At 44.5% G+C, this 20,594-nt stretch overlaps 1 protein-coding gene across 1 annotated transcript in view; it reads left to right on the forward strand.

Annotated features, from left to right (window-relative positions):
- LOC122817037 (transient receptor potential cation channel subfamily C member 4 associated protein) overlaps positions 1–20,594 on the forward strand; it is a gene marked incomplete in the record, with an annotated part of 2,826,501 nt that overhangs the window by 2,727,141 nt on the left and 78,766 nt on the right. The window contains 1 exon segment of the mRNA XM_044090168.1: positions 7,679–7,885. Coding sequence (XP_043946103.1) covers positions 7,679–7,885 — 207 coding nt within the window.

Consider the following 20,594-nt stretch of genomic DNA (forward strand, 5'->3'; position numbering starts at 1 on the left):
CTTATCGCCGCGGGGCCGGGTTGGGGCACAGTTTTTGTTCTGGCTCTTACTTTTCGACATCGACGGCTGATCCGACTCCCCCCAAAATCCAAAAAAACAAAAAGAAAAGGAAAAGCTTTCGCGTCCAGACTCGGCCGCGGAAAGCCGGGGAAGCTAAAACCACGGTAAAAGCAAACTCGTAGCGGTGTTCTAGCCACGGAATCCCATGAACAATCCATGATACCCTATGAGGCCCCCTTCTGACCGGCTGCTCCACTAGCCTCTGAAATTTTGCCTACAACTGTGGTTTCCTTTTTTTGTATCTCTCCCCCCTTATCGGACACCATCCCCACCATCCCCTATAAGCCAGCTACCTGCAGCCATTTCTAAAAAGGCCTTTGCATAGGCTAAGCTAAAGCAAATCCCAATCACAGGCTAAAAGCCCTCCTCTCACAGGCCCAGCTCCAGTTCACAAATGCTTACCTTGGCAGAGGATCTCATCTCCTTAATAAGAGGATCCCAATCTCACCCAGACAAGGCCTCACAACCTTCAGAAAAGAGACCCAGAGTAGAGCCCCCTGAGCCAGGCTCCTCAGATGACTCTTCTGATGACTCAGACATTACAGACCATCCAGAGGCTCCTCTTTCTACTTATGAAGATTCTGATGCTGAAGAAATCTATTCCTTCTGCCTCTCCACCAGAGGAATTTTCCTTTGGGGAAACCTTACATGCCATGCGAGAGCAATTTCAATGGCAGGGACAAGATTTCTCAGATTCAAGGAAAAGGCTTAGGACCTTTTTACACTTACCGCAGCATAGGCCCTTAGCTATACCTCCAGTTCTTCCTGTTGTGGATGATGCCTTTAATGATGTTTGCACTGCTCCTGATACTTTACCTCCAGCCCCTGCTAAGCCCGACAGGTTCTACAGGGTACGGACACTCATCACCACTTATACAAGGCTCCTTTTGCAGATCCGGAGACTATCTCCCAGGGGCCTAAGGCAGTAGCTGCGACCTCAGCTAAAAACCCTCTCCCTTCTGATAGGGAATCCAGGTCCTTAGAGAGATGGGGTAAAAAAGTATACACCTCTGCTACTCTCTCAGCTAGAGCTTTGAACTGTCAGTTTCATATGATCCAATACCAAGAGTTTTTATGCTTGATCAGTTAACTAAGAAACTGTCCTCTGATAATTCCTTAGATAAGAAATATGTTCTAGAAATGGTAAATAACATTCAGCAGGTTAGTAACCATTCTTTAAAATGTGGCTATGATGCACTGGAGGCTTCATTTAGATCAGCCATGACTGGCACAGTTATAAGAAGGCATGCATGGTTGAAAGAGCAGGTCTTGCCGGATCATGTTAAAGCAAAGCTTTTAGATGCTCCTATGGACAAGGTCAGTCTATTTGGTTCTCCTGCCCAACAAGTAATGAAGAAAATGGAAGAGAAGGCAAAATCTGTACAAACAGTTAAAGATTTCTTACAGGTACAGCCCCCAAGGTTCAGCAGGAACTGGCCTTCCAAAATTGGTCCTTTCCAGACTCCTCTAAAAGTCAGAGAGGCAGGAATAGACGTTCCAGAGGCAGAAATCAATCCAGAGGAGGTGCCTACAGGGGACGCCAGTGGCAGGGCAATAACCAACGAGCCACGGATACAACCACTACCACTGCAACAGGACAATCACAGTGACTTGGTTCTAACACCGCCTACCAGGGAACAAATAGTAGCACCCTTTGGCGGAAAGTTAGCATTATTTTCAAAAAACTGGCACTATATCACAAGAGACAACTGGATTTTGCAAACTATAGACCAAGGGTACAGGTTTCACTTCCACACCTTACCAGCAAAAAGAGGAATGCCAAACCTGCCACCAAATCAAAAGTCAGAAGCCCTAAAACAAATAGCTCAATTAAAAAAGATGAGAGCTGTGGAAAGGGTACCACCTACAGAACAGGGCAAGGGATTTTACTCCAGACTCTTCCTAGTACCAAGAAAAGAAAACAGTTGGAGACCTATTCTCGACCTGTCCGCTTTAAACACATTCATCATTGTTCCAAAATTTAAAATGCTGACCCTACACCAACTTCTTCCCATGCTGGGCAAGGTGTATTGGCTGGTAACTCTAGATCTCAAGGAGGCATACCTGCACGTCCCCATACGACCAATTTGCAGAAGATACCTCAGATTTCTTGCAGGATCAGAGCATTATCAATTCTCAGCATTGCCCTTTGGCTTATCTACTGCGCCCAGAGTGTTCACGAAATGCCTGGCATCAGTAATCGCTCATTGCAGGCTTCAGGGAATCCAAATTTATCCATACCTGGACGACTGCCTGATACAAGCGGACAACAAAAGCAAGCTGACACAAGACTTACAAAGAGTCATTTGCTTACTACAAGCTCTGGGATACACAGTCAGTTTAAAAAAGTCAAAACTGATACCATCCCAGACAATAACATTCTTGGGTTCAGAATTGGACACAGTAAAACAGATGGCATTCCTAACTGCAGAAAAACAAGAACAACTTCCTCTGTACTTCTTGACACTAGCAAAGCAGAACAAACTAACAGCAAGGAAAGTTCTGCAGGCTTTGGGTTTCATGGCATCCTGCATAATCTTGGTCCCCCATGCCAGACTGCATATGAGAAAGCTACAGTGGTACCTAAAGAATTTATGGTCTCAACACAAGCACAGCTTAGAAACCGAAATACCATTAATTCCATGCCTGAAACAAGAGTTCCTATGGTGGGCTCAGACATGCCAGGCAAACCCAGGATTGGCCTTCCACAACATTCAAGCAAGCCAAACCATCACAACGGACGCCTCAGACCTCGGTTGGGGGGCACACATGCTGGACAAGTGCATTTAAGGCCTATGGACTCCAGATCAGCTACACCTGCACATAAATCAAAAAGAGATGCTGGCAGTAAAACTGGCAATCCAGAATTTCAGACCATTCCTCAGAGGGCCAAGTGATGATAAGGACAGACAACACCACAGTCATGTGGTACATCAACAAACAGGGAGGTACTCATTCATACCCCCTATGCCGAATGACTCTGGACCTGTGGAATATGGCTCTGAGTTACAACATTCAATTACAGGCAATATTTGTACCGGGAAAAGAAAACATCCTAGCAGACATGTTAAGCAGAACTACCTCGGATGCTCACGAATGGATGCTACACCTGGACATCTTCAAGGCCATCACAAAGAAATGGGAAATGCCACAAATAGACCTATTTGCATCCCCACTCAACCACCAGCTCAAGAAATTCTGCACAAGGACATACCACCCTCTTGCTTGGAAGGTGGACTCTCTATCCTTCAATTGGAAAGGCCTGATAGCATATGCATTTCCACCCCTTCCTTTGATGCACAAGGTACTACTGAAAACCAAAGAGGAACGGCCAAGGATAATTCTGATGGCTCCAAATTGGCCAAGACAACATTGGTATCCATTACTGAGGAGCATGTCTCGGGGGGGAAACGTGGACTCTGCCCCTGATTCCTTTGATGTTGACTCAGTGCAACTACAACATCTTGCATCCAAACCTGAAAACTCTGCAACTCACTGCCTGGAACATTACATAAGAACATCTAACCCAGATTTATCCCAAAGGGTTAAAGACATTATCCTTGAGGCCCGCAGACCTTCTACCAGAAGGAACTATGCAGGGAAATGGAAAAGGTTTGTCATTTGGAGTGCGAAAAGAGGAAAGATGTGTCAAAAGTAGATATTGCCAACATCCTGGAATATTTGGCAGAGCTCCTACATACTGCCCTGTCCTATTCCTCCATCAAGATACATGCATCAGCTATTTCTGCAGAATATAGCCTCGATCCTCCTGTCTTCTCAAGATCCTCTACTCAGGCAGTTCCTCAGAGGAATTAAGAATGTAAAACCTCCTAGGAAACCACCATTACCAGCATGGGACTTGAATTTTGTGCTAGAAAAATTGACACTCTCTCCATTCGAACCAGCAGCAACAGCAGATCTTCAACACCTATCCTGGAAAACTGCTTTCCTACTGGCAATTACTTCAGCAAGAAGGGTTTCAGAACTACAGGCTTTAATGGCAGTACAACCCTTCCTAATCTTCCATCAAGATAGAGTGTCCATGAGAACTAATCCTACATTTATGCCTAAGGTGGTATCCAGACTGTCTCTAAACCAGGCAATCCACCTACCTACCTTCTTTCCCAATCCACAGAACAAAGGGGAAAGACTGCTGCATACCTTGGATGTACATAGGCAGTTGCGCTACTACCTGGACAGAACCAAGGGCAATAGAAAACTGACCAGCTCCTAGTAGCCTATGCAACAGGAAGGGAAGGAAAAGCAATTTCCAAACAGACAATCTTCAAGTGGATAGGAAATTGCATAAGATTCTGTTACTCCTATCATGGAAAGCAAATTCCACAGAACATAAGGCCTCATTCTACAAGGGCTACAGCCACTACCACAGCCTTCTTAACGAGTGGCTACCAAGGACATTATTGAGGCTGCTACTTGGACCTCCGTGCATACATTTGCCAAGCATTATAACTTACCTCTATACTCTAGATCCCGAGCAGGGTTTGCCACTGCTGTGTTGCAAGGGATCCTAAGTACACCATAATTCTTATTCCCCCTCCCCTAGTTTGGCTATGGTATTCTACCCATTTGTTAGGACTGCAGATGCATCCTTGAAGGACATAGTACAGTTTTGTACCTACCATAAATGTAGATGTCTGAACAGGATAGCATCTGCAGTCAGGATTACCCATTCTCCTTCCCCTCTGTGGTACTCCTAGGGTATTGCCCACCTAATAGCTAGCTGGGGGGGGATCTCTTATGGTGTATTTGTTTGTATATATGTACATATACATGCATATTTTTTGTGTTTGCCTTCTACTTTTTGGGAAACATTGGCATTTACCCAAAAATTTAGCTATCCAAGAGGGCTACTGGCATCTGGGGCAAGAAACACTGAGGAAAATGGCGTCGGCTGATGCCTTTATGCCGACCCGAGACCAGCAGAGATGACGTCGGGTGAAGTGCGACACCAGCCGAGGCCAGACCCAGACTTTGGAATCCAAGGGCTGCCTGACGACAGGACAACCCATTTGTTAGGACTGCAGATGCTATCCTGTTCGGACATCTACATTTATGGTAGGTACAAAACTGTACTTTTCAGCCCCTCTGGTTTTGAAGCACTTATCTGAGCTACTTAGAGATAGTTTGTCATGTACTTCTGTCTAAATTACATCTTGTAGCCATCTCAGCTTGTCTGCCCATGGACAAACAGTTTATGAAAGGAGTGCTGCATGCAAGACCCCCTTGAAAGCAAATTCCTCCTCTCTGGGATCTCAGCTTTGCCCTTGAAAAATTGACCTTGCCTCCTTTAAGCCTTTCAAGCTGAGTTGTGGTTCATTGCTTAGACTGTTTTTAATCATTGCTGCTCTTTGAGCTCCAAACTGTCATGGGTGGGACAACCCTATTGGATTTTTCACAAGGACAGGGTGGTTGTTATGCACTAATCCATCATTCATGCTTATTTTTTTCTGACTTTAGCTTGAATCAATCCATCATTTTCTCAGTGTTTTAGTTTGATCCAACAAACAAGGGGGGAAAAATTCTAGATACTTCGAATGTGCATATGCACAGGCAGCATGGGTACTACCTTGACAGAACAAAGCCCTTTAGGAATACTGAACAGCTGTTTGTCTTTTATATGGGAGCTACGAAAGGTCAACCTGTCTTTAAGCAAACTATTACACAATGGCTGTCCTCTGTTTCTGTTACTGCCACCATGGTAAATCTCTTCCAGACAAGGTTCAGACTTTGTCTACTAGGGCCTCATCCTCTCTGATGGCATATTGGAAAGGAGAGACTAGAAGTTCATACCTTCACAATACAGTACATACTAGATTCCTAGCAAAGCCTGCTGTGGACCTTGAAAAGAAAAATTCCCCAGAGGCTTCTTGATCCTTATCCTTCCACCTCTCAAGCAGTCTCAATGACAGCACCTGTCTGTCATCCCCAGATTGTACATAGGCGAGGTGGATTTCAACCTCTTTGGTTTGGTTGTTGGATTGGATTAGGTGTTGTTGTGACTGGCTGAAAATTTACTCTTGCTTTCATTTCAGGTACTTTCCTCACCTTTGTGGAAGTGAAAATCCTGACCACAAACATCCTGTGACACCTAAAGGCTTCCTTCTTAGGATATGTTCAGCTAATCAGCTGTCACAGGACGGGAGAGGGAGGGGAGTCTGAGCTTTTGAAAGCTGGCAGTACTGGGTTGCCTTGGCAGATATTTCCTCACTACCTTAGTGGTATTTTTGATTACTGTTACAGGTAAGTAGGTCTTGTGAAACTGTTCTTTGTACAGTGTTAACGTATTAAGTACAGCTTATGAGTCTGGTTAAAATGTGCATCATAGCTTTGTTAATACAAGCGCATTATTTTTATAATTTCATGGTGGAAATGCTGCAGTACGGTAGTTAGTGACGTTTTTGCTGAAAAAAATCACTTCAGTATATATATATATATATATATATATATATATATATATATATATATATATATTTTTTTAACTTAAATGTATAAAAAGAAAAATCTAGCAAAGCTAGATTTCTAACTGTGTGATACCTTAAACCTCTTGTATCAGAGGCCTCATGGATATATGCAAGTCACCCTTTAAGGATATCTAGTGTTTCAGCTAAATGGCAATTCTGAATGTCCATGACTTTTTCTTTTCCTTTCATTTTTAAGTCTATTTATGGGCAATTTCAGGCCATTAAAGCCAAACCCCTCTAGCTGTGGACAGGTATGTTTCTGCCTTCTTATGACATCATCAGCACAGCATAAAAGGAATGTTTGACCTTTGGAAACACAGGGTTGTCATACCCAGCTGATATCCATAAACATTAGGGTGTCTACAAAATATCCCAACTAACAAACTAAAACAGAGTAAAAAGCCAGAATTGCCATTTAGCCGAAACACCGGTCTGATGCAAGAGGCTTAAGGTATCACACAGTTTGAAGTCTAGCTTTACTAGAGTTTTCTTTGTGTGTTTTTTAACCAGTTTGTCTGTGTGACATTTTTACTCTGTTTTAGTTTGTTAGTTGGGATATTTTGCAGACACCCTAATGTTTATGGATATCAGCTGGGTATGAAAATCCTGTTTCCAAAGGTTAAACATTCCTCTTACGCTGTGCTGATGATGTCATAAGAAGGCAGAAACATACATGTCCACAGCTAGAGGGGTTTGGCTTTAATGGCCTGAAATTGTCCATAAATAGACTGAAAAATGAAAGGAAAAGAAAAAGCCGTGGTCATTCAGAATTGCCATTTAACTGAAACACCTGATATCCTTAGTGTGATTTGCATATATCCCATGAGGCCTCTGATGCAAGAGGTGTAAGGTTAAGGTATCACACAGTTAGAAGTCTAGCTTTGCTAGATTTTTCTGTGTGTTTTTTAACCAGTTGGTTATCTGTGTGACCTTTTTTACTCTTTGTTTTAGTTAACTTAAATGTATGAAATGATTGACATATGATTTGAGAAAAATATTTTAGGCAAGCCTATTCTTTGCTTGGAAATGAAAAAAAATGCAGTTGCAGAAAGAAGCTAGGTTGTTATATATTTTTTCCTTCAATGAATGTGATTCCAGCTGAAGTTTTTTTTCCCCCTTGCTTGCTGTCCTTTCAGGAAAATGTCAGCTGCCTCAATACAAGTCTAGTAATTCTGATGCTGGCTCGACGAAAAGGCAAGCTTCCTTTTTATCTAAACAAGTTACGAGAAATGGAATACTCGGACAAGTATCCAGGCTTTATTCTTAATAATTTTTACAGCCTCCTGCGTTTCTGGCAGCAGCATTATCTGAATAAGGATAAAGACAGCACCTGTTTAGAAAATGTAAGTATCATAGTAGCACTTTCTAATTTGTTTGGGTATGGGGAGAAGGATTTCCTGTTAGATATGTGTGGCATCTTGTGTTGCTTTTTGGTGTTGGTGGTTGGCGTAATGGTTAGTGTTTATCTCACTAATACAAGGTACTGAGTTTGATTCTCACCTTTGAGGGAAATCGGCTAGGCTCAAAATGGCCCACATGGGCATCTAACCTAGTACTAGCCTGTGCCGGACTAGGAGAAAGTCTGTGATGAGTGTCAAAGCCACGAAACACACTCCCTCATCCAAGCTACAAGACATTATTTATATTGAACACCAGTCCTTGTATATTTTAGTTGTGTAACTTTTGTCTCTCATAAAGAATGCAGTGTATATGTGGAAGAGTAATAGTACAAAATAAAGGGATTTTTTTCTTGTGTCTTTTTTCATAATTATGCAGGGTATGTGTATAAAAGTTAGCTTTGTTTGAAAACAGTAGTATGCTGAATACTTTATGCATTTACAGTACCCTGCTGTGCTTTAAAAAATCCATTACTTTAGGAAATGTGGAAAATTACATGAATCTCTGTGCTCATCAACAAATATGGTTGACTATTTGTATACAAAATGCTAAATATTTATTGGCATTTGTATTCTGAACAAGCTTGTACACCTATGGTACTGTAGCTTCATTCATTCTTTCTCTGCTTACAAGCTTCATCCATTTCAGATTCTTAGGGGAGCCAGCTGCAGTCTTAGCCCTCATTGGGATTAAGACTGAGAAATTGAGACTGGGTGACAAGGCACCAGCCCATTATGGAATGCAGGCACACACTGGCAGTTGGAAGGAATGCCATTTTGCCTGCAGTGTATATTTAAGATGTGGGAGGAAACACCTAGCAAAACCCCATCTAATCCCAAGGAGGACATGTAGATTCCATACAGAATGCACCCAGCCAAAAAATAAACCGGGAGCTGTAAAGCAATGGCACGAAGTGGTAACATTGGTTTCTTGTTGTGCTGTTGGTCTTTATTAAACATGAAAACATTTGATTTTTCTATCATTTAGGCTGTCGTGCACTACTTTTAAGTGTGTTCATCTCCATATTGACTGGTCCCCAGTGATCTCCCAAACTAACCTTAGGCTACAGTGTCATCTCCTTATTAAGTATAGTATTCCCACTGCAGAATAAGTGCTTCATACTAAAGACCTTGCAGCCCAAACATCTGTATTCTTGATTTACTTCCACAGGAAAGTGTTTCAGAAACAAGAGCAGGCATGTGCCCAATAAAGTAAATTTAGAACTCTCTGTAAATGGAGCAAACTCAAAGATAAATACACTAACTTCACTACACAACAAATGTAAAAACTAAGAACTAAACCTTATAAATGGCAAATCAGAGGTTTGCCAGCCTACTAGCTCAACACTTGGCTCTCCATGTCCGGTATTGGTAATGATTGACTTTATGATTTTCAACCATGGGTACTGAGCCACAGTCATCTCCTTCATTCATCTCTGGCCTCATTCATACACTATCGCATATCCCATCTACCTGTTTACACTTCATCCCTTTCTCCTGATGTGGTTGATATGCGAACAAATCGTGTAACAGAGATTAGAGTTAGGTTTGGCAACTGGGATTGTTTCTGCTGAAAATTCAACCTTTGGGACATCAGGAACTTCTTCAGAAACAAAAGTAGGAGTCGAGACACATTGGAACAGGAACATTGTCTGGGTTGCTCTGAAATCTAGAGTCTGTATCACAGGAACAATGCTATGATAATGGTTCTAATACAGGAAGATGATGTCTGCAGTTTCTCCTGTGCTCCACACCCTACAAAGTCTGTGTCCAACAGACCATTAAAATTTTAATAAAATAAACTTGTGTGAGCACTTTTGGGCAAAGCCCTTCAGACAGCAATAACAATACAAATAAAATACACCTGTATAGCCTTTATACAAGTTTAAAAAACAGCTATCCAATCACTTAGTGTTTCACACGCCTCTTTTTCAAGGCAGGTTCTAAAAGAATAGTTCAATTTAAACCTGGAGCACGATCTGCAGTCAATTCTATGATCCATCTAAGTTCATTGTACTCTTACATTAACAACATCTCCTCTAAGGTTCATGGTTATAACCTATATGACCATAAATGAAAAACTATGACTAGGAAACTGGGACAAATGCTGATATAAAGCATTATGTTTGTCCTTAAGGCGTATAGCTGACAAGTGTTTTAAAATTCTAACTTTCAACTTGCAATTTGTTTTGTCTATGTAGTAACTTGGACATAACTTACATTGAGCTAAGTAAACCACATTTGCTGTATGACAATCCGCATATAAGCAAAAATCATATCTCTTGGTTACGGGATGTAAAAAATGATTCATGTCACTAATTAAGGAACAAGCCTTGCAATACCTACAAGGGAAAAGTACCAACTCTCTTCGAAGTATACCTAATCGTATGTTTCATACTGGGTTCATGGCATAACAAATCTTTCAAATTACTATTATGTTTGAAACCAAATCTAGATGCATCACCTACTAAACTTTTCAGATGTTCTTCATGTTTCTCTGTTGCAGTCATTACATTTGGGTTATCTGCTTGCAGTAGCCCTCAGTTGGCCTGATTAACAAAGTCTTGGGTCCTGTGTCGGATGCTGTCCCTTCTTCCATGACATCAGGTCATCAGGGGTATAAAACATGCAGCCAACACCATTACATCAGTCTTTCTTGCTGTGCAGTGCCTGAAGCAGAAGCAGTTCGGCCAACTCCTGACACTTTTTTGTTTTCAAGTTTCAGAACCAAAGTCTTCAACTAAAGCTAAGTACCCTATTGGGGAAACTTTTTCTTGCTCCTTACCAATGTCAGTAAAAGTTAATAATTGCATTACTTTTGAAAAGCAAATACCTCACAAAGATTTTCATTTGTACTGTATTCCTTGCCTGGGCCCTGACCATGACATACCTTGCTGTCGGTTTTGTGCTTTATTTAATCAGTGCACTATCCATCGTCTGTATATTTTCGCCTCTAAATATTTTGGTTCTCGGTTTAATTATCCAGAAATGTCGTCAGTTAGCCATCCGACTACCGGGATTCCGAAAAAACGCAAAAATAAAGACAGAGGCAGGCCACCTAGGTCCAAAGCTGCCTACGATGCTTCTCCTAAGCCAGTCGCCAGTACACAGTGAGGTACTTTCACAGCCCCTAATACCAGCTACTTCTGATTTGCAGGCCTCTGCTGAGACCCATTCGGAGTCCATTATGCCGCGAGATGCTTCAACTGTGGAACCTGCGATGTCTCTACCTTGGATGGGTCCGGAGCCACTGTGCAGACACTGGCTTCTGAAGGTGTATTCAGGCCTACGGACTTGCATATTAAACAGATGCCTCCTTCTTCATTTAGGCCTGAATCTCGAACCATGCCTAAGCAACAGATGCCGAGGCCACATGCTCAGGCCTCTAATCCTAAAAAAACAAATGATAAGAATGGCTGAAGGTCTTATAACTTTAATCAGGGGAAGTCCACCTCCCCCTTCTAGGAAGGGGAAGTCAACCTCCCCCTTCTAGGAGACCTAGGACTGAAGTTGTTTATGAATCTTCTGACCAGGATTCTGATTTTTCTGATTCTTCTGATGATTTGGATTTGCCCTTATCTAGTTATGAGGATTCTGATGCAGAGGACCTCTGCTTCCCCTCCAGAGGATTTTTCTTTTGGTGAAACCTTACATACTCTAAGGGAGCATTTCCACTGGGAAAGCCAGGATTTTTCTGATTCAAAAAAGAGGCTTAGGGATTTTTTACTCCTGCCTCAGCATAGGCCTTTAGCTATACCTCCTGTACTAGACATTGTTGATGATATCTTTTTGGAATCTAGTTTGGCCCCTGATTCTTTGCTCCTGCTCCCAGAAAACCTGACAGATATTACAGGGTTCCTGATTCACACAAGTTTCTTTTTAAATATCCTATTGCGGATCCAGAGACTATTTCACAGGGCCCCAAGGGCATTAAGGCTTCTACTGCTAAAAATCCTACCCCCTCTGATATAGACTCCAGGGCACTGGATAGATGGGTAAGAAGGTTTACACTTCTGCAACCATGGCCATTAGGGCTTTAAACTGCCAGTTTCATATGTTAAAGTATCAACAGCATGTTATTGGGTTGCTTAAACAGAAAATTATGTTGATTCCTGACTGTGCTAAAATAAAGAATTACAGGATTTAATGCGTTCTTCTGAACAAGTTGGTAAACATACTTTGTAATGTGGATTTGATTCATTAAAGGCCTCTTGCAGGGCTGCTGTTACTGGGTCTGTGCTCAGAAGACATGCTTGGCTTAAGGAGCAATCTTTGCCTGATCATGTTAAAGCTAAACTGCTGGATGCTCCCTTAAATCAGGACAGCCTGTTTGGCAACAAAGCTGAGGAAGTTCTTAAAAAGATGGAAGATGAAACTAAATCTATGCAAAAAGTTAAAGATTTCTTGCAAGTTTAGCCTCCTAGATTTAGTAGGCATTGGCCCTCTAAGAATTGGTCCTTTCCAGCCCCTTCCAGGTCTTCTCAAGCCAAACCCAGACACAGAAACCCCAGATTTCAGTCCCAGGGGACACACAAGACTTAAGCAGTGGGGGATTTCTGCACCCAAATCTGGGAATACTCCCCCCTATGGAAAACTGCCTCAGTGACTTGCCTTTAAAACTTCCAAGCACTTCCCACCTGAATGCTCCTTTAGGGGTAAATATTGGTCTGCAGGCCAAAAACTGGGAACACATTACCCAGGACAAATGGGTTTTAAATATAGTGTTCCAAGGATACAGATTTCACTTCCACACATTACCAACACCAAGCGGGTGGCCAGATCTACCCCCAAATCAGTGGGCAGAGTTCCAAAATCAAGTTCTCTCTCTCTTAAGCATGGGGGCTATTCAGTTGGTACCAGAAGAGGAAAAGGGACAAGGTTTCTATTCCAGTCTTTTCCTGATACCCAGAAAAGGCAATACATGGCGTCCTATCCTGGACCTTTCTTCTCTGAATACCTTTCTGGTGATTCCAAAATTCAAAATGCTGACTCTTCAGCTGCTTCCTATGCTAGGCAAAGATGCATGGTTAGCAACACTAGACTTAAAAGAAGCGTACCTGCACATCCCTATCAGGGAGTCTTGCAGAAGATACCTGTGCTTCAAAGCAGGCTACATGCACCATCAGTTCTCTGCACTGCCCTTTGGCTTCTATACTGCGCCCAGGGTATTCACAAAGTGCCTAGCTCCAGTCATTGCATTTTGCAGGCAAAGAAATATTCAGATATACCCATACCTGGATGATTGTCTAATTCAGGCAGAAAGCCAGGACATACTTTTGAATCATCTGGCCTTTGTTCAAAGGGTGCTGACTTGTCTGGGGTACACCATAAACGAAAAAGAAATCACAAACTAGCGAAAACCACCGCTAATTCAAAAGCCAAGAACTCAAATCAGGCCAGTCCAAAATGTAAAAAACATGAAAAACAACAAATTTTATTAAGCCACTGTAAAAGCTTTTTGTTAGTACTTTGCACTAACTTCTTCAGACAAGCAAAACATTCACACCATTACAAGTGAGTTTAAATACCAGCATTGAAACACTTAACCACGCCCCTTGCTCTCCCTTCAGCTCCTTAAAGGTACAGATCACAGCTAACTAAGGTGCATTTGCAATTCTCTATTAACATAATAAAAAATTCATACACCGAAACTGTAATAGCAGGTTTTGAAACAAAGAAAAAACCCAATATTTTGATTATTAATGTGCGTAAAGTAGATAAATATGTAAAATATATAATAACATAAAAATAACGATGTTCAACCTACAGCATAACTACTAATGGAAGCGCGACACTTCCTAATCAAAAATTACTTATGCATACATTGTATCTTGCCTGCTTTCAAGTAAAATAACTAATGTAATGATTATAATAAATATAATAAAATTAATGCATACTGTCCTAAGCATCTAAATAACTAGAACGGCTACCCAAGAAAAAGAAAAATAATAACATAATGTTAAGTTGTCATTCTCGCCTTCATTCTTGCTGGATGGGTCCGACTCGGCCTATAATATAGCTCGAGAGCTATTTTTACCGGCTCGAGGCAGCCCTATATCCCACAATACCATGCGCTAACTCCCCAGATCTCGTTTGCCGCTTCGCTGCGAGGTTGCCTTTTTACCGGCTCAGGTCAGTAAAGGAATTTTCAACAAAGTTTTCTATTTTTTGAGGTAGTTTACTAGGTTATTTTCCCTACTTTTGTTCCTTATCGATATTATACTTAATCGTGTTTGTTTCGTAAGCCCTACCCACCCCTGTAATTAACTTTTATAATCTGGCCTACAGGCTTTAGTTTTTCTGTTTACTCACCCCTGTGTGTGTTGTTGTTTTAGTCAGCCCCCTCATCTCCCCCTTGTGTGTAAGTGAGTGAGTGTGTGTGCTGATTGAGTGACTGTCTTTAGGGCAATGTCCAAAGACGTTAAGGTCTCGGGATTCAAGAAGTGTGACTCGTGCTGTCAGAAAATGTCTCTGACAGACGGTCACACTTCTTGTGTCTATTGCTTGGGTCCTTTACACCTGCAGGACTCTTGTTCCATTTGTCACGGATTTAGTTCAAGAGTCCTGCAGGAAAGGTGTAACAATCTCATTCTAAGGGGCTTGTTAAAGCCTGATGACTCCCCGTCCAAGTCTGGCTCGGGGAAGTCATCAAAAACTGCCAAACCCTCGGCTCCAGCTTCTGAGCCGTGGGCTGGTGTTGTCGAGACGGCTCTGACCTCTGTTCCGGCTGGCTTCGAGGCAAGCAAAGTGGGTTCCAGTTCGAAACCATCATCGGAGCCGACCCCAGCACGCAAGCGCTCTAGGTCCCCTTCTTTAGAGTCCATCAGATCGTCTCCGAGGTCCCCCCTCCTATCGGAGCGGAGTCATAGGACTCATTCATCGAGGTCTTCCAGGCTCTCCAATCACGACATCGAGAGGGTGGTCAGTAGACTCATAAAATCTCAGGCACTGGCCCAAATGCTTCAGAGCCCATCTCACCAGACTCTGTGGCTTCTTCGACACAGTTATCCATTCCTCCTCCGACTCATCTCTCGAGTTCGGAGCCGGAGTTCGTCGGAACCGTGACCTTGCCCACGTCGGAGCCGATACCCCCTCCTTCGGCTCCGGTGTCGTCGGCTCCAACCTCTTTATTGGTTCTGTCCATGGAGAGGTCCAGGCGTCAGGACTCCATTGTCGGCTCCGAGGGGGCGAGTGGCATCGGACCCTCGTCCGGCCCCGCTCTCCCCCTCGGAGCTTCGGCTCTTGTTAGTTCGGCCCCGACATCATTCTCGGAGCCTTCTCTGTCGGTTCCGGGGGCGGTTCCGGCCTCTTCGGAGCCAGAGCTACCTTTGGTGTCTGATGGGGGAGCCTTCGAGGTGATGAGGAGTGTGCTGGACCCAGTGTCTACTCCAAGGTTAAGTTCTGCGGCTCCTCCCTCTGTAGTGCATGTTACGGTCTCTGGCCACCCTCCTATACCCGACAGCAGAGATCCAAGGTGTAAGGTACCCACTTTGGGTGTCTCCTCCTCTTCCGAGGGTTCCCCTGAAGTTTCAGGGGAACCTCCTAGGAAAAGAAAGTGCAAGAGGAAGCACATAGACTCCTCCGAGTCTGTCACGTCGGACACCGACTTGGATGAGTCAGAGGGTTCCCCCAGATCCCCCTCTGAGGATGTCTCCTTTTCAGACATCCTGGAGATCCTAAGACAGAGGGGAAATTGGTCCACTCTCAAACCTTCCGAGGACGAGTCGGTTTACCTTGACGCCTTTGGATCTCGCCGTTCCACCTCCTGGGTGTCTCCCCCTTTCGACCCACTAATGGAGGTAGTGGCTAGAAAGGCGTGGGCAGCTCCTGATTCAATGGCACCTACCCCTAGGAGGCCTTCTAAATTTATTTCTGCACCAGATGACAAATCCTTACTCACCAAAGGTGTTTCAGTTGATGCTATGGTGGTAGCAGCAGCCACTAAGAAGGAATTAGCAGATCCTTCTGTACCTGTTCACCCTCCTAACAGAGTCCAGGACCATGGACAGGTACGGCAAGCGGACCTTTGCTTCAGCGACATTTTCTATGCGATCGCTGAACTATTTGTCATTTCACCCGCCTTCAGAGAGACTTGCTCACAGAGCTGGGTGAAATGGTACAGGATCCTTCTGCTGCGGGGTTTAAGGACAAAATAAATGCTCAGCTGGCTACCCTGAACTCCATTGTTAACTCCTCCATGCGGCTAATCTCTTATGCAGCCGATGGAGCGAGTAGGGCCGCTGGCACAGGCGTTGCATTGAGACGTCATGCTTGGATGCGACTCTCTAACTTTGCCGACCCCTTCAAGGCGTCCTTCACCAACACCCCTTTTGACGGTTCGGAATTGTTCGGGCCTCAGGTGAAGAATACCCTCACCAGATGCGAGTAAGATAGTAAGACTCTCTCTGCCATGGGAGTCCGTTTTTCCACTCCTTCTAGACCTTATCCTAAGGGACAGAGGGGTGGAAAAATGTGGTTCCGCAAACTACAGGGAGTCGCGCCTGCTGCACGTGGTGAATTTCCCCCTAGAGGCAGAGGGGGGAATAATAACAGACGCCGTCCCAGGGGCAGGGGGGGTCCACAGAACCAGGGTTCCAGGGAATCTTTCCCTGACCAACCCTTTCAGCATCCCTGAGAAGCTGCCCGACTGTCCGCCTTCGGAGGCAGTCGGGGGAAGATTATCTCTGTACCCGGAAGCCTGGCAATCCATCTCCCAAGACACATGGGTACAGAAGATCATATCCGAGGGTTACAAAATTCCTTTCACTTTCCCTCCGGTACAACTGCCAAAACCCCTACCAGATGTACCACCCGCACAAAGGGGTCAGGCTCAGCTAGAAATAAAAAAGCTGTTAAACAAAGGAGTCATCCAGGCAGTCCCAGCAGATCAGCTAGGATCCGGAATCTACTCCAGATTCTTTTTGGTACCAAAAAAGACAGGAGATTGGAGACCCATTTTGGACCTCAGCAGGTTAAACAACTATGTATTAAAGACAAAATTTTGGATGGTAACACTGCAGTCCATTCTACCCTTTTTGGGCAGAGACAACTGGATGTGCTCGTTAGACCTCCAGGACGCGTACTACCACATAAAAATACACAGGCGCTCCAGGAGGTTTCTCTGCTTCCGGCTGGCAGTCGGTCATTTTCAATTCAGAGCCCTGCCCTTTGGTCTCACCACAGCCCCCCGGCTGTTCACCAAATGTTTAGCAGTGGTCACGGCTCACCTGAGACAGAAAAGATTCCAGGTGTTTCCATACTTAGACGACTGGCTTATTTCCGCTACCACCAAACAGGATCTCATAATGGCCAGGGATTATACTATCCATCTTTGCAACAGCCTGGGTATTTCTATAAATTTTGCAAAGTCCTCCTTGTCACCTTGTCAATGTATAAACTTTATAGGCACCATATTAAACACCACAGAAATGTCTGCAATATTACCACCTCAGAGTGTGACAGACATAAGGCGGAATGTTCAGCTTCTGTTTCAGCCCAGCAGAGTCCAAATCAAGCTAGTATTGAAAGTGTTGGGCCTCATGGCGGCGGCGATTCTTCTACTTCTATTAGCCCGCTTCCACATGAGACTCCTTCAGTGGTTGCTGTTTTCTCAGTGGTCCTTTCAACAGCTGCGAATGACCCACAACATTTTGATAACACCATCTTGCAAGAAACATCTCTCCTGGTGGATGGTTTCCCCTCAGCTTTTTCAGGGCAGATCCTTTGTTCTCCCCCCTCCAGTTGCCACTGTCGCAACGGATGCCTCCCTGATCAGGTGGGGGGGGCATTATCAGGGCAGGATGGTCCAGGGCACTTGGCAACAGTCAGAATGCCACCTGCACATAAATGTCCTGGAGATGAGGGCGGTGCTTTTGACGTTGCAGGCCCTTCAGAGCTCTCTTCCCACGGGGACTATAGCAATTCAAATGGACAATATGTCTGTGGTGTGGTACATAAACAAGCAGGGAGGAACAAGGTCCTACCCCCACTGTCGAGAAGCACTCAGACTTTGGCAATGGGCGATTTCATCTCAACGGTTTCTGATAGCAACGCACATCTTCGGGAAGTCCAACGTCATAGCAGACAGATTGAGCAGAACTATCCTCATGCCTCACGAGTGGTCTCTAAATCAAGTGGTAGTAGACGGAATTTTTCGGAAGTGGGGCCAGCCTTGCTGCGACCTTTTCACAACTCTGCAAAAAGTACAGTTTTGTACCTACCATAAATGTAGATGTTCGAGTGCTAATACAGCTGCAGTAATCACAGATAGGTTCTCTGCCGTCAGGCGGGTCCTCGGTCGGCCGAATTCCAAAGTCTTGGTCCGGCGTCTGTTGTCGTCACTCTCCTCCCTGACGTCAGTGCGACAGGGGTATATAAGACACAGCCGACGCCATATTCTTCAGTCTTTCTTGCCCCAGATGTCAGGTGCCCCCAGAAGGAAGGCAATACATAAATTATATATATATATATATATATATATATATATATATATATACATATACATATATATATATATATATATATATATATATATATATATATATATATATATATATATTCAAGCAATGTAATCAAAAAAAAAAAAAAAAAAAAAAAAAAAAAACAGTAGATGTTATGTGATCCTATCTCGCCTACATTCTGACTGATGGGTTCGGAGCCGATCCCTCGGGTCCGACTCTGCACGCTTATGCTATAGAGCGAGGCCTCTAATTGGCTGAGCTATCTTTATCCCAGGATGCACCACCACTAATCCCCCAGATCTCGTTTGCCGCTTACAGAGCTTGGACGTGCTCTCAACATTGGCTGGGCTAAGTACTATTTATTAGGCTTTTTTCCTGTCAGTATTTGCTTCATTTAAACCCAAAAGCTGTTTTAACAGCTATTCTTTGTGTACGAGTGTTTTTGTGGAATTTGGTTAAAATTTTCGTGTTTTTTCCTGTCAGAGAAGGTTCCCATTTAAGTTAGAGGGGCCTTCCCCTGTGGTTACTACTACCTTAGTGGTTGTGTGTGGGTCAAGTACCCGTTTAAGTTAGAGGGTCTTGACCCTCTTTTTCTCCCTTTTTCTCTTGAACAATCTTGTGTGTAAAAAAAAAAAAAAAAAATTCTTTAGTTTAAATATTCAACTAAGTATATATTTTTTATCCTTGTGTCAAACCCTTTGTTGTTTAATTGTGGTTATCTGCTTTTTTTAGCCTGATTATGTCTAAAGAACATAAACCCTCCGGGTTTAAAAAGTGCACGAGGTGTGGCTTCAAAATGTCCATAACGGACGACCACTCCTCGTGCGTCTATTGTCTAGGTGCTAAACATCGGCAAGAATCGTGCAGTGTATGCCATGCGTTTTCTTCCAGAGTCCTCCAGGAGAGGAAAAGCAAATTAATCCTCAAAGGATTAATCAAGCCTTCCTTCGAGGAGGCTTTATCTTCCTCTCAGTCTCCTTCTAAAAAGAGGAAAGCGTCGGCTCCGACCAGTCAGTCGGAACCGACCGCTAAGAAAACTAAGCAGACTTCTCCATCGGCTCCACGGACTTCGGAGCCGAGGTCGAACGGTCTGCCTCGATGCCTCCAGCCTCGACCCTCTGGTTTCGGAGCCGAGGTCTGGGGCATTGAGGCGGGTCACCCTCATCGGCTCCACTGATATTGGAGCCGATAAGGGTCATCGGCTCAGACTCTTCCCCCTCGGAGCCGAAGTCCTTATCGGCACCGAGGGAAATTTCCCTGAAAGTTTCCTCGAGCCGATAATTGTTGAGTCATTTCGGAGCCGGTCCCGAGCCCTTCGGAGCCGATGGAGAAATCGGTTCGTGTCTGATCGGTATCCTCGAGATCATCCAAGATGTCTGATTCGAACATCGACAGGGTGCTCCTTCGACTCTTCCAGTCTCCGGTGTTCCAAAGATGGTTTCGCCCAGCCCATTTGGCCGGAGCCGATGGTCCACTCCCCTACTGTATTTCCTCCTCCAACAGCTTCGCACCGTTGGAGCAGGTGCTGGTGGAACCAGTGGAGGTGTTAGGTCGGCCCGACCCTTGCTCCGACTCCGGCTCTTGGGTCGGAGTTCAGTGCACGGACTTCTTCCTTCGGCCCTGGGAGGCTTTGGGATTGATGCTTTCGGTCCCAAGTCTCCCTCTTGGTGCGCCGGTGGCGGGAGTACCGCCCACTGTCGTGGCCACAGAGGAGGACCTCCCAGGATTCTGGTGGTCCCGCCTTCAGGGCTATGAGGAGTGCTTTAGCCAAATCTTCCTTGGCTACCTCCACAGTTTCCCCAGCTCCTTCCCTACATTTGGAGACTGAGTCGCTGGCAGTCCCCTGTCCGTGACAGCGGAGCCCCTGGGCCTCAGGTTACCCCGCTGGGGTTTCTCCCACTCCTGGAGGTCCTTCTGAAGCCTCTTCGAAGAACCTCCCAGGAAGAGAACGCAAGAGGAAGCACGTTGACTCCCCTGACGAGTCTTTGACATCTGACACTGATCTCGATGATGCAGAGGGGTCCCCCAAGTCGTCCTCGGATGATGTCTCCTTTGCAGACATCCTGGAAGCCCTAAAACAACGAGGCGGCTGGCAGTCCAAACCTCCCTCTGATGATGAGTCGGTGTTCCTGAAGGCCTTCGGGGCTCAGCCCTCCGCCTCCTGGGTGTCTCTGCCCTTCGACGAGCTCTTGGAT

This window comes from Protopterus annectens, chromosome 12.part0 (genome assembly GCF_019279795.1).
Source record: "Protopterus annectens isolate FY-2018-M chromosome 12.part0, PAN1.0, whole genome shotgun sequence".
Classification (NCBI taxonomy): domain Eukaryota; kingdom Metazoa; phylum Chordata; order Ceratodontiformes; family Protopteridae; genus Protopterus; species Protopterus annectens.